This window comes from Elephantulus edwardii, unplaced genomic scaffold (assembly GCF_000299155.1).
Source record: "Elephantulus edwardii isolate Elephantulus edwardi_28Jun2011 unplaced genomic scaffold, EleEdw1.0 scaffold00116, whole genome shotgun sequence".
Taxonomy (NCBI): Eukaryota; Metazoa; Chordata; class Mammalia; order Macroscelidea; family Macroscelididae; genus Elephantulus; species Elephantulus edwardii.
The window spans coordinates 781067-796172 of NW_006399866.1; the positions used below are offsets into that span (position 1 = coordinate 781067).

At 46.4% G+C, this 15106-nt stretch overlaps 1 protein-coding gene across 1 annotated transcript in view; it reads right to left on the bottom strand.

Moving 5' to 3' along the window:
* Positions 1–15106, bottom strand: part of LAMC3 (laminin, gamma 3) — a 94040-nt gene that overhangs the window by 33652 nt on the left and 45282 nt on the right. The window contains exons 8-12 of the mRNA XM_006892446.1: positions 13101–13237; positions 10679–10789; positions 9991–10183; positions 9689–9807; positions 2728–2946 (exon numbers count right to left, since the gene is read on the bottom strand). Of these exons, the coding sequence (XP_006892508.1) occupies positions 2728–2946; positions 9689–9807; positions 9991–10183; positions 10679–10789; positions 13101–13237 (779 nt within the window). The remainder of the gene's footprint in view (positions 1–2727; positions 2947–9688; positions 9808–9990; positions 10184–10678; positions 10790–13100; positions 13238–15106) is intronic.

Here is a 15106-nt window from a genome sequence, read left to right on the forward strand (position 1 = left end):
CCCACTGGAGGTCCATCTGTCTTTTCTTTTTTTTTCTTTTTAAAAAATTTTTATTAATTTTAATGAAAGTTTACAGAGACTTAGGGCTTCCATTCATTCACTGTTGCACTTTTCTCCCTCCTCACTCCCTCCCCCCAAGTCACTCTTCTTGAAAAGTAAAACTCTTTCACTGTTATGCAATCCCTCCCCCCAAGTTCTCTCCACTGTGCAGCCTTCACTCTGGAATTCTGTAAAGACAAGAATACCCATTCATATATCCCTTTTAAACAGTTCTCTTCCCCATTTATTTCAATACAATATACATCATTCATTCCTCCCCCTCTCTATCTTCTCTCAACTGTGATGTCAGTCCATTTTACAACAGTGGCCCTATGCAATATTTGTCCTTTTGTGACCGAGATATTTCAGTATAATGTCCTCCAGGGTCACCCATTTTGAATAATATTTCAAGAGTTCCTTGTTTTTCAACGGCTGTGAGTAATTTCTGACTCAACAGCACACAACAACAACAACAATAGTGGGTAAGCTGTTGTGCTGCCAACCCAAAGGCAAGTGACTGGACTACACTAGCTGCTTTTGAAGCTCAACATCAGGAAAACAAATATTCTCATCACTGGGCCAACTGGCAACATCATGATCTCGAGAGTACTGAAGAGCAACAAAGTCAGTTTAGAGAGTAAGGTGTACTTGATCTAATCCATAGTCTTTGTAATTGCTTACCATGTATCAGTGAGATAGACAATGACTAAGGATGATAGGAGAACTGGTATTTTTGAGCTATGGTGCTGCAGAAGAGTACTGAAGATATCATGGATTGCTAGGAGAATAAACAGGTCTGCCCTAGAGAGGGTGAAACCAGACTGCTCCTTGGAGGTAAGGATTTTGGAGCTCTGTCTCACATACTTTTGGCACATTGCCAGAAGGAATCAGTCCTTGGAGAGTGGTATCTTGCTAGGAAGGGTTGAGGGACAGTGTAAGAAAGGAAGATCCTCAATGAGATGGATTGACTCAGTGACTGGGTTCATGGGGGTAGGACTGTAAGAGACAATGAGGTTGGCTCAGGAGAGAGCAGGGTTCAGAACTGTTATACACAGGCTCGCTATGAGTCACAAGCAACTTGATGACACCTAACAACAACAAAAGCTGCACTTCAGGAAAAAGACAGGCATTTCCTTGGGGAAAAGATGGACAGTTTACAATCTTTGAAAACCCACTGAAGGGTCATTTCTGATTCAATGGTGAAGAGCAACTGAGTGTGTAATGGTCCCACAAGGGTTCTTGCAGGATTCAGTGACAGTGTATGAAAGGCTCCCTGCACGAGGAGGAACATGGAACTAATATTGTATTAGTATTGCTGTTAGGGCTCACTCACATTTGCACAAAGCATTACAACATGTATGCACTGTCCATGTTTCTAGGTGAAATCCCTAAGACCACCCGTGCAGCAGTGGCAAAGCTTTGGTGAAAACCTGGTCTGTTTATCTTCATGACTGAGGTGGCACATCAAAACTGAACTCACTGCCATCAAGTCAAAGCAGACCATAGCTGACCCGCCAGCAGACCTTCCAAGGCTGTAAAGTGCACAGGAAGAGATTTCCTGCCTTTCTTCCTTGGAGTTGCTGGTGGATTAAAACTGGTCACCTTCAGGTTAGCAGCACAACTCTCTAGTGATTACATCCCTGGAACTTCTAGGTGTTGAATAGACTATTGTTACCCTCACCTTACAAATGGGGAAGCATGGATGGGAAAGATTTGCCCACTGCTACAAGTGGTGAGGGGATCTATGTGGTCTGAGTGGTAAGGAGTTGCATTGCCAGGCCAGCTGTGGGGTCAGGAGGCTCAGCTGTGAGTCAGTCTGACACAGTGACACACAACCACACAAGTGGGGAGGTTCTCTGTGTTGACCGACCCTTATGTGCTGTGTGACCCTCACAAGAGCCTCCTGGCCATCACCTGGCCCCTTTCTTATAGCATCCCCCTGTATGGCAGGAGCCCTCAAAGTCGTTTTTTCTGGTCTGTCTTGGGACTTTCTCTAGGGAGTGGAAGGAGGGTGGATGGAGGAGGGTGAATAGACAGCAGGCAGCCTAGAGGGGGTCACCTGAGGACCCTAGCTGATGCTGCTGGTGTAATAGGAGCGATGGGACCGAGTGAAGATTTGGTGAATGTGCCAGGCTCTTCATATGGAGTCTGGAACACAGCAAGGGCCCATCCACTGTTGCCATTGTTAGCCTTTAGCTGGGCTAACAAGTACTTTTCTTGATCTTTAATAAGTTTGCAACTGGAATGATAATTATCTTAGGTCATAGGGTGACGTGAGGACTTGTGATCTTGCATACAAAATCTTTAACACAGAGCCTGACACCTAAATAAATTCTAGTTACTACTTTCATTAAAGGGAGCTCTGGTGGTCTAGTGGATAGGCAGTTGCACTGCCAACCCAAAGGCACACAGTTCAAATGCACCAACTGCTCCATGGGAGAAAAATATTCAATCTCCTCCCGTGCAATTTACAGCCTCTGAAAAGCTACTGGAGGGTCCTGGCTCAACAGTACACAACAGCTCTGAACGAAATACAAAGACTCCCAGGGATCCCAGGCCTGGGCCACCCCACAGGTTCACAAGCATCCAGTGCCCATGCCAAGCTGACCTGGTGAGGTCAGCACCCATCCGCAGTTCTGGGTATAGCCCAGGTGACCTTAAGATGAGGGTGGGGGTGGGGCAGCTCACCTGTGCTGGGGTCACAGGTGCCATGCTGGTTGCAGGTGCAGGGGACACAGTTGGAATAGGGACCTCCCATTGGTGTCTCTCTCTTATATCCCGGGGCACAGGATTCACAAAACTGGCCTGCGTACCCTTGGGGACATGAGCAAGTCTCCACCCAGGAGGCTGGGGGGAAAGGTCCCCGCTGGGCTGACATGAGCTGCACTTGAGTCAGGACCACGTGGCCTGTAGCGGGAGAAGAGAACAAGAGTTACTGACATGTATCTATTTCTCCTCTAAACTTCTCTCATCACATATGTACCAGGCAAAGGGTTACTGTCCCACATATAAAAGGGCAGACTATGAACTGTTTAGGGGGCTTTAGACAAAAGTCCTCACCACAGGTCCAATAGCCAACATTACGGTAGATAGAGGATTGAAGCTGTCAATGATTTAATCTTGCTCAGATCAGCAATTAACAACCTTGGTTCCAGCAGTTAGGAGATGTACTTGTATTTGGCTAAGTCCACCATCAGAGACCTCTTCAAAGTGCTCACGAGCAATGATGTCATTGTGAAGACTAAGGTGTGCCTGAGTCAGGCCATGACCTTCTCAATCACCTGTTACGTATCAGAGAGCTGGACAATGAATAAGGATGACAGAAGAATTGAAGGCTTTGAGTTGTGGTATTGGAGAAGAGTACTGAATATCCCATGGACTGCCAAAATAAATAGATATGTCTAGGAAAAGGTGTGGCCAGAGTGCTCCCTGGAGGCAAAGCTGGCAAAGCTTCATCTTTCATACTCTGGACATGCAGCTAGGCAAGGCTATTCCTTGGAAAGCAATATCATGCTTGGAAAGATGGAAGGTCAGCAAAGGAGAGGAAGACCCCAGTGAGATGGAATGACCTGGTGCCTTCAGCAGTGGGCTCCAGTGTGTCAGAGATGATGAGGACCGCACAAGATAGGGCAAGGTTCAGGCTGGCTGTTCATAGGGTTACTACGAGTCACACTCAACTTGACAACACCTAACAAGAGTAACAAGCGGATTGTGCTGCCAACCCAAAGACACACGGTTCAAGTCCACCAGCTGCTCTGTGAGAGAAAGATGGGCAGTCTCCTCTGGTGCAATTAACTGCCTCTAAAAACCCACCGGAGGGTCAACTATGAGTCGGTTCTGACTTGACGGTACATAAAAACAGTAACAAACCATTTATAATTGAAGAATAAACAAGAAACAGATAAGTGGGGAATCTTCTAAAAAGACATTCTCACTCACAGGTAATCAAAGATATGTAAGTCAAAATGACACCTATGCTGACTATCACCCCACCATAAAGAGGCATCAAGTCTTGATGTGGACGGCACCAGGGTGGACTTTGAAAGGATTACGGCATGAGGAATCAGTCAATCACAAAAGATAAACTCTGTGTGGTATGGTCAATTGAACTATCAATAATAAGCAAAGGTATGACGGAGGATGACAGAAGAATCAAAGCCTTTGAGTTGTGGTGTTGGAGAAGAGTCTTGAACATAAATACCATGGACTTCAGAGGGTGAAACCAAGTTTCTCCTTGGAGGCTAGGATTTTGATGCTCCATCTCACATACTTTGGACACGTAGCCAGGAGAGACTGGTCCCTAAAGAAGGACATCATGCTTGGAAGGGTGGAGTGACAGCACAGGAGGGGAAGACCCCGGATGAGATGGATTGACACAGTAACTGGGGCAATGGAGGCAGGTGTGTTGGAGTCAGTGAGGCTGGCTCAGGACAGGGCAGGCTTCAGAGCAGCTGTACAGAGGGTTGCTATGGGTTGCAACTCAACAGCACATAACAACAACAAATAGAGATCAGAGTGGTTACCCGTGGCAGGAGGGATGGGCAAGGAAGGACTGTCATTCAGGTAACACTGAGCTGCCGTTTATGGGGATGGAAAATCTGGCAACGGATCTTGGTCATGGCTGCACAACATGATTGTTTGGCTTGGCTTTAGTGAATATGTATGAGGAAAATGTTGTTTTCTTTGTATTTTCCACAACAATGATACTTTAAAACAAATAAACTACAGCCACAGCATTCACACCCTCCACACTGGTAAACACTTTAAAGCTCAATTATAGTGGAGTATCAAAGTGTAGGGAATCCAGAGTAAAAAATGAAAAGTGTGGGGAATTCACACACACACATCAATATGAATGAGACATTCTGCTTCCAGTACCAGAAGGATAGCTGCAAGCAGACCACCCTTCCCATAAGACAGCAAATCTACACTCTGGATAAAATAGGAAAACAACTGTCTGCAGAGCCCAGAGAGCAAGTGGGAGCAGGCAGATAGTAGAGAAGCGCTGGGTATTTCCCATTTTTATGACTTTTAGTCAGAGCGAAGGCACCAGGCTGCATCACGTGGGAGAGACAAAACCCAGTCTAGTTATTTGGATCAATTACAGAGACTGGGTGCCCAGCAGCTAAAGTCAAGAAAATGCATAAAGGAGAGAGCAGAGGTGTGGAGCGCCAGACTCTGCATCTAAGCTCAGCCCAAGTCTCTGTCTGACTCCTGAATGACAGGTGGAAGACACACAACACGGACTTATGCCAAGTCTAAAGTAATTGAGCAACTCTTTTTACTGCTTCTTGTATGGGGTGGAGGGTCAGAGAAAGAGAAGACCCTCAACAAGATAGTTACACACAGCAACTTTAACTTGAGTATATCAGAGATGGTAAGGGTGGCTCAGGATGGTGTAAGGTTCAGAGCTATTGTTCACTGGGTTGCTTTAAGTCATCGTTGGCTCGATGGTACCTGGTAAGAGCAGTGTATGGAGAAATAGTTCACAGTTAGCTAGGCCAGAAGCTGTACAATGTATTCTTCATCACAACTAGGATATAACCCAAAATTATGTGACACACAAAGAAACAGGGAAATGTCACCCAAATTTAAGAGACAAGCAGTGAAGACCAGAACAGAGAGATGCAGATGTTGGAACTGTCAGGCAAGGACTCCTAAAATTCGCCACTACAGTGTAGATCACTACAGAGATCTACACTGTAATGAGTGGATGTGGATGTGTGGAGAGACTCAAAAATCTCAGTATGCAAATAGGAGCTATCAAAAGGAATCAAATGGCTCTCCAAAAAAGACACACAAATAGCAAACAAACAAGCGAAGAGAAGCACATCATCAGGCGTTAGGGAAATGCTAATCAAAACCACAAGGAGAGGCCACTTCACCTCTACTAAGATGTCTATAATCACAAGAGAGAGAAATGTCAGCAAGGATGTGCAGAAGTTGGAACGCGTATGCGTGGCTCTTGGGGGGTGTAAGTTGGTGCCATCATTGTGGGAAAACATTTTGACAATTCCCCAGTAAACACCCAATTATCACAGAGCCCAGCCTTCTTACTCCTAGTAACATACTCATGGTTGTTGTTGTTGATTTCCTGCTAGTCGAACATGACTCATGGTGATCCTGTGAACAAAAGGCCTGAAGCCCCTCTACAACTATCGACTTTTGTCAAAGTTCAGAGTTTCGGAAGCATGTTGTTTAGGAAGTGGGTGCCACTCTTGCTTCCAAACCTGTCATAGTATATTATTGTTATATGCCATTGAGTCGCCTGAGATGTATAGTGATGTATAGCATCCAGCAGCTCTGAACCTTTCCCTGTCCAGAGCCAGTCTCATTAACTCCGACACACCAACCCCCATTGTCCCAGTTACTATATCAATCCATCTCATCCGGGGTCTTCCTCTCCTGTGTTCTCCATCCACCCTTCTGAGCATGATGTCTTTCTCCAAGGACCAATCCCTCCTGGCCACATGCTCACAGTAAGTGAGGCGGAGCTTCAAAATCCTAGCCTCCAAAGAGAGGTTTGGTTTAACCCTCTCCGAGACAGATCAATTTGTTTGTTCAAGATTCTTCTCCAGCATCACAACTCAAAGGCATCTATTCTTCTTCTTCTGTCATCCTTAGTTATTGTCTAGCTCTCTGAAGCATAACAAGTAATTGAGAAGACCATGGCCTAGATTAGGCGCACCTTTGTATTTAGATTGACATCGTTGCTCTTCAGCACTCTGGAGAGGTCTATGACAGCAGATTTTCCCAGCGCAATTCATCTTTTGATTTCCTGACTTCTGGTGTTAAGAGTGAGCAAGCTGTAATTGCTGACAACCTCAATCTCTTCTCCATCTATTATGGAGCTGTCAATTGGCCCAGTGGTGAGAATCTTTAAGAATTGAAAACAAGCTTCAAAACACTTATTCTCAAACATCCATAGTAAAACCATTCACAATGGCCAAAAATTAGAAGCAATCCAAGTGTCCATCAAACCAATGAATGGATAAGCAAAATGTGGCCTATCCACTTAGTGGAATATTATTCAGCCACAAAGAGAAAAGTGGTATCACTTGGAAGAAATACCTGAAAAAAGTAAATGCGCAGAGACCAAAGTAGATTAGTGGTTAGCAGGGTTTGGAGGGCGAGTGGAGGGAGGAACGGGAGATTAGTGCTTAAAGTGTACTGAGTTTCTGTTTGATGTGATAAAAAGGTTTTAGAAATAGTAGTGATGGTTGTGAACGTAACTAATGTCACTGAATTGCAAACTTAGAGATGACTAAAGGACAGATTTTGTGTTTAGATATATAGCACAGTGGCCCTGTCGCTAGGGAGTTGGGTTGCTAACCCAAAGGTCACACTCCCTGAAGGCAGTTCAAATCTACCAGTGACTCTGTGGGAGAAAGATGGACAATCTCCTCCCAGGCATTCAGGCTCCAAAACCCAATGAAGAACCAACTCAGTTCTGGTTTGATGGCAATGAGCTTGAGGTTGAGGTTTTTTGTTTTAATTCTAAGAAGATCTCTGGAAGCACAGTGATTAAAGCGCTAATGATCAGGGGTTCAAACTCGCCGGTGGCTCCCTGTGGGAACACTATGGCAGCTGCTTCTGTAAAGATTTACAGCCTTCGACTCTCTACGGGGTTCTACTCTTTACCACAGGGTCACTAGGAGTCACAATTGATGGGGTGACAGAGGGTTTGGCTCTTAAAGATTTTATAGATATATATGGTTTTACAAAACAATAAAGCACTACTAGTGAAAAAATATGGCATTTAGGGAGAGAGTGGAACGAAGGGTTATAACTTTTGTCTATATTTCAAAGATTTAAAACATTCACTGCCAGCATGTACTCAAGTATTTCTTGTGCCTCTGAACAATGTTACAATTATACTGTATCCGTCCTTAACCTGAGACCCTGGCAACAGCTAATCATCCTGAAAGAACACCTTACACACTGGTAGGAAAAGATGGCCACGATTTGGAAATGGAGAAAACAATTTTCTATACTACACACAGTGGAGTTTCCTTTTAGAAAACAAAAAACTCTATGTGTGGACTCACCTCCATTTTATATCCTTAGCTACACCCACATTGTTACTGGTGACCCCTCTGAGGGGTCTTGTTGTTATGTATTGTTGAGTCTGAACTGACTCCTAGCTGACCCTCCGATGAGTTTTCAGAGGCATCGGAGGAGAGTGTTCATCTTTCTGTCACAGAGCAGCTGGTAGATTTGAACCATGTATCTTTGGGTTGGTAGTACAATTCCTTACCACTAGGCCATCGGATTTACAGAGGGAAAAGGACCTCGTGCTTGGAAAAGGTGGAGGGTCAGTGAAGAGGGGAAGACCCTCAATGAGTGACTGTAACATGGGCTCGAGTGTGTCAGAGATGATGAGGATGGCATGGAAGGTGGCAGGCTTCTGAGCCACTGTTCATAAGATAGCTATGTGTTATGTTTGACTCGATGGCACTCAACACCGAGGGCTCAGTCTGGGGACAGACACTTCTCATTATGTAGAATGTAAAGAGAAGATATCAAAACCAGTGAGATATCAGGGAAGTAGCCCTCTGAGGTGGGGGAGAAAAAAAATCATAGATTCAAATGCCTATAATGGAAAAGAAGAAAGGATTTAAATCAATGACTTCAGCTTTGGCCTTTAGAAATCATTAAATGGAGAACAAAGGACACCCAGAATAGAAGAAAGAACACAACTAAGATCAGATGGAAATCCATGACAAAAAATGAAAAAGCAATATTGAAAATCAATGCAACCAATCCATTCACACTGATGGAATTTTCTATGTGACCCTTTATGACATTCATAATTAAAACCAAGGATAAAAAAAATTGAAGAGAGTAATCAATAAACACCCCCACCCGGGTCTCTGTCAGGTCCGCAGTGGAGTGAAGATGTGACTCCTGCTGAGTTCTTGGCTGGAAAGGGTGAAGAGGGAGAGCCCAGCCCCCACAGGGCGCTTGGTCTCCACACACAGCTGGGGTGGGGTGGAGAGAGCGCACACGGAGGAGGGAAAAGGCATTATGGAAAGAGGAGGGAGAGGGACAGGCCAGAGGATAATTACGTCAGTAGGGATCATTTTATGACAGGTGACAAAGGCTGATCCATGATGTGTGTTGATTTAGCTTCATGCTTTGGGAAGGGGCACCCACCAGAAGCTCACGGAAGAAAGGCCTGGAAAACCCTGTGGTGAAGTTCTACTCTGTAACACAAGATGTCATCATGAATCAGAAGAAATCAACGCAATAGCAAAGGCTTTGGTTTAGGGGTAGAGGTTTAGACAGACCTGCGAAGGTGCCTTCAATGTGGTTCCAGCAGTGACCAGCAAGGGGGAGGGGGCGCTCCTCCAGGGGAACCCTGCCCCCAGCCCCCAGCACTTCCCAGAGTCCCATGGCCCTGGCCACGGTAGCTAAATGATGATGCCCTGATGCACACAATGGCTCCGGGATGTTTTGATGGCCATAGAGCTGTCTGTTCACCTGCCCAGTCCCTGCTTAGAGCATATGCCTTCACTGTCCCTGCTGATTACAGAATCACTGAGTCAGGTAAAGCCTCTCCTGCAATGAGGCTTCTTCTACAGGACGAGGCAGGGCCTAGTCTGAGTGCTCAGCTCTCAGGAGGGTCGGGCGTGTTGTGCTTACTGACCCGGAGGGCTTGGGTGTGAGCTGCTGGCTCGGATGCGCAGAGCAGTGAGATTGGCGAGGAGCCGCTGGAAGTGGAAGGCGGGCAGCGGAGGTTGTGCATCTTCGGAGGTTTCCTGTAACCTGGCACAGAGAATGGTCAGACCAGGGGGCAGGTGACCACAAGGACCCTCGGGCAGGGGCAGGGAATGTGGGGACCTCGGAATCGGCACTGGTCCCCTAGATCACACCGGGAAAGGGAACAGTGCCCGGAGTGCAAGGATAAGCAAAACATTGCCCCCCTTCAGGACGGAGGCGGACACTTACTGAAAGGTGAACTTCGCCTCCCCAGGCCGTCCAGTGTCGCCCGGGCCAGCCATGCTGAAGTGGTCCAGAGACAAGGCCAAGCCTGCTCCTTCCAACCTCAGGTGTACGGAGAGCGGGGAGCCCCCGGGGGGCACCCGAAAGGTCAATGTGAGGAGCTGCCCGTAGCTGAACCGCTGGTCTCCCAGGAACTTCTCTGAAGACAAGAGGAAGAGGAGGTGGCTTTAATAAGAGAAGGTGCTTATTTAATCAGCTTGATAATAAATTCCTATGTTGACTTTATGGGCAATTACACAGTCAAACAAGATAAAATTCAACAGTACTGAACAATCAGCTGACCTTAAGACAGGATTATCTAGATGGATCCAGGGTAATTATAAGGCCCTTTCAACTAGAGTAGAGAAGTGGAGGAGTCAGTGGCAGAGGGATGCAGCCTGAGGCTCAGCCAGACATTGCTGGTTTTGAAGCGGGGGAGGGTGGGGAGGGGGCACGAGGCAAGGAAGGTGAGCAGCCTCCAGATGCTGGAAGAGGAAAGGACACATTCTCCCTAACAGCCCACTTTTTTTACTTCTGCCCTCCAGAATGGTACAGTGATAACTTTGAATGGGTTTAAGCCACTAGTTTGGATCATCTGCTAAGGCAGCAGTAGGATGCTAACAGGGCCGTCTGTCGTGCCTGCGGCTGAAGGTACCTGGTGCTATAAGCTCCTCCCCATCTTCTGGGCTCAGGAGGATCCCCCTTGGAGTCCATCGTGCAGGGTGCTCTGGGCCTTCCTGACTCCTGGCTTTCCAGCCCTCGGCTCCTGGGCAGCAAACACAGACACACACCCCACCATGAGTATGACATCCAGAGTAGCTGGACATATCCTACAGGGCCCCACCTCTCCTTACACTTCACACCCTTCCCAGTGCCCCACACCTGTCACCCAGAGTGTACCCTGAGGACTTTCTTTTAGAGATAGGCTGAACACAACACAGGGACACAGCCTTGACACCCCAGGTTGTGGGGTGCTGGGCCACCTCACAGGCATTCACACCCATCACAGACATTCCTGGGAGCTTTCTCACCTATGAGCTCATCACGCCTGTCACTCAAAGTCATCTGAATTGCACAATTAGCCCACTTTCGCATGGAGGCTAGCTGGTTTGGAAGTGGCAGGGCCAGTAGTAGAACCCTAGACTTTCTGGCCTCCAGTCTCCATCCAGCACACCCTCTGTCTGACAACAGCTGGACATGGAGCAAATGACCATAAATTAAAAGACCTCAAAAGGGTGCTCTGCAGGGAAGCTAGGGAGTGAGGTGCTGGTCAAATGGCTGGTGTGCTGATGAGCTGATAGAATGGAGAGGCCACAAAGGGCAGTGAAGGGCTTGTCCAGTACACTAAGTTCTGCTATCTCTTGGCTGTGTGACCCAGGGCAGGTCTCAACCTCTCTGAAATCAGTTCCTCATATGCAAAATGTGGACAATGATGAACTTATTTGATTCTGGGAATCAGTATGCAAAGTATGGTCTGGATGCTCTGGGGGAACCTGTGAGATCCTTTCAGGGGGTGGGAAGGTAAGAATAATGTTCTTCATGCCCCCATGATGTAATTTGCATTTTCATTCTGTTTCTCTCACAAGTGTACCGCAGAATTTTCCAGAAGCTGCTGGGAGTGTGCCTTCCCAACAGTTCTAATGGCAGAAGCCTAGTGGCAATAAGTTGACTTCTGTTAATCCAGATTTTGAAGTGTTGTTTTTTTTAAATGTAAAACAAATGCTATTCTTCACATGACATTTTTTAAAAAGATAGTTCTTTTTCAAAGAAGTATACTATTTTTTTGTTATAACTGATAGGTATTCTATTGCTATTTTACAATAGATTATCACACAGATCTTTTTAAATAAGTTGAGTCCAATTTCAAATTCAAGAAATCCAAATAAATAATGCTATAATTAAAAGGTCTTTGGATCTTTGGGGTCCGCAGTAATATTAAAGGGTGTATAAAAAGGGATTCTGGGACTGAAAAAGTTTAATTATGAAGGCAAAATGAGATGACTCAAATTAAGCACCAAATCAGCAAGGTGAGAGAGGTATTTTTATGATCTATGGAAGAGTGATCTGCAGCCCATAGCATCTTTGTCCCCACAACTCACCCAGTCAGGCTTGCATTCTGCATATTGTCCAGCAGAGGGAGTGCTGTGACCACGTCTGTGGCGTCCCAGAGCCTGCAACTGAGTTTCTATTCTGGGCTAATATTCTCCTCGCTAAACAGAGTATCCCAATGGGGTAGGTACTGTCATCTGCTCAGAGCAAAGCCACCTTCCTGCAGCCCCCTGTTAAACCAAGGTGAATGGTTGCTCCAGGACAGAAAGGTGGGAGGGAGGACGAAGGGAGGGGACAATCAGCATGCCATCCTCCCAAGACCCCCAGCCCAAAGCAGGTCGTGACAATACAGAATTCAGAACGTGGCCACTTCCCTGTACCACGGTCACTGCCCATGCTCCGAAGTTGTGGCTGTGCCACCTGGAGTCCAGGACCCAGCACCCTGCACATTGGTAAACAGCAAACTCAGGAGGTGACCGACCCAGGTGACCTAAGACAAAGGACCCTCTTTTCTGGACTTCAGTTGCTTCCCCTCTAAGTATCTACCGGTAGGTTCCAGGCAGGAAAAGAACTCTAATACATGCCTGGCATACAGCAGGTGGTCAATAAATGGAGACAAGAGAGTTGAATTTGAACACCCAGCATTCAGATTTGCCAACCCTGGCAGGGTGATTGGAAATTCCCCAACAGGATCCAGAAAATACCAGGTGCTCTACAGCTGGAAATCTTAATTTGGACTTAGAGCCTCTTAAAATGTAAGAAAATAAATTTGTTTGTTAAAAAAAAAGATGCCAGGTGTCCAGGCCCCCAACTGTCCTAAGTATAAATGCTGCTGGGGGCTAAGAGCAAGGACAGGGCAGGGGAGGTGGCCAAGGGGCTGAGCTCTTACAGCTGATCAGCAGTAGGTAGTGGGAGTGTCGCAAACCAAGCCTCAGCTCTGGGCTCCTCTTCACATCCATCAACACGTAGGTTATCTGCCCACAAGGGTAGAAGTCGCTGGCCTGGAGGCGGGAGGAGGCATTTCTTACCCTGGTGGAAGTGGGCGAAGATCTGGTGCTCCCGGAACCAGGTGGCAGCCGTGCACACCTTGGAGTGGCCATAGCAGAAACAGCTGCTGCAGCCTGATGGGTTGTCGGGCTGCAGGTTAAATGTCCCTGGGCGGCATCTGAAACGGAGGCAGGACAAGGCCACTGTGGCTGCATGGACCAGCGTGGGCTGAGGAAGGGGACAGCCAGACAGGCTCTGTGACTGCAATTGGACTAAGATCCAAAATCACCTGGAAAATGTGTGTGTGTGTGTGTGAAGTTTCAATTTATAGGGGAGCTGTAAAGATTCCTTAAATGTTTACAATAAGGAACTTAAATAGAGTTCCTTATCCAGTCGATCCTCATCATGCATGGATTCCTATTTGTGAACGTGTCCATTTGTGAGAATTTCTTTCCAAGCCCATGGCACCTTCGTGGTCATTCAGGAACAAGAGCAGAGCAGTAAGGTATTCGAGTCTCACGTCCCCAGCTGGTCAAACAAGGTGACACTCGACCTTCTTGTGAGTCTACTTCAGGGCTGTTCTTTGTATTTTTGTGCTTCCTGGGGGTGATTTTGCTGTTTAAAGTGGCCCCAAGCAGGGTGCTGAAGCACTGTGTGGTATTCCTAGGTACCAGAGGCTGTGACGCACCTCACAGAGACAAAAGGGGTGGAGATGAGCTTCATTCAGGCCTGGTTTCCACTGCCTTTGGCTGGGAGTCTGATGTTAATTAGTAAAAAATAAATATTAAGTACATGGTCTCTTAACAGAAACATACACAAAACAAGGTCATGCTGACAAAAATGTGACCAGAGGCTGTAAGGAGCCTCACTCTGTATTTTCCCTTGGAGCAATTGATTCTGTATCTTCTAGTTCACTGTCTGTAATGACTTTGTATAACTAACGGCTATAGAAAATGAGAATTGGCTGGAAACTTATATTCTTCACGCAGTTTCCCCTGATGTTAAAAATCACATGTAACCATAGTGCACACACAAAAAATGAACATGAATACAATGCCATTAACTAAACTTTAGTCTTTCTTTTGATGTCACCACTTCCTGCACTAATATCCTTTCTTCTGCTCCAGGAGCTGACCTAAGAAACGGCATTGCACTCATTACCATGGTTTCTCAGTCTCCTCCAATCCTCTGCAATCTCCCAAGTCTGTCTTTTCATGACCTTGATGCTTTCAAAGAGTACTGGTCAATTATTTTGTAGAAAATTCTTCGGGTTGGGTTTGTCAGATGTCTTCTCATGACCAGTGGTGGCAGGATTGCTGGGTGCCATCAGGTCTACTATGCCTCAGGCCCCATGAACCACCGGTCAGAACCTCGCCCTGCCCACACCATGGGTCCGAGCGCATCATTGACACTGTGTCGGCTTTATTGAGGGGCTTTATGATTGGTCTCGGGTTATGGACTTGGCGGAGAACACACAGAGATGAGGCATCCTCTTCATGACACTTTCTCTGGGGCATGTGATACCTGAAGGACACTAATGGGGTCATGGTTACATGGTAGGCTGCTCACTTAAGGTCAGAGGTTTGAACCCACCACTCATTTCAGTGGACAAACATTCAGCACTCTGCGTTTGGGTGTTTTAAGTCTGTTTTTGTTTTGTTGTGGTTTGTTTGAGGTTTTTTTGGGGGGGTTGGGGTTTTTTTTTGGCAGTCTGTATTTGACAAATTTATAGCCAAAGAAACACTAAGGGCTGGCTGTTCTACCCTATTCTACAGGGTCACTGGGAGCTGGAATCAATTTGATGATAATGGGTTTTGTTTAGTTGGGTTTATTTTCTATAGGATATTCACCTCATATTACCAGTGATGTTAACTTTCATCTCTAGGTTAAAGACTCATTTCTACACTGCAAAATTCTTGTTCTTCTCATCACGAGAAGGGAGTTCTGGTGGCCCAGGGGTAAGAAGTTGCAGTGCAACCCCAAAGGCATGTATGTGGTTCAAATCCACCAGATGCCCTGCTGGAGAAACCTGGGCAATATCCTCCCT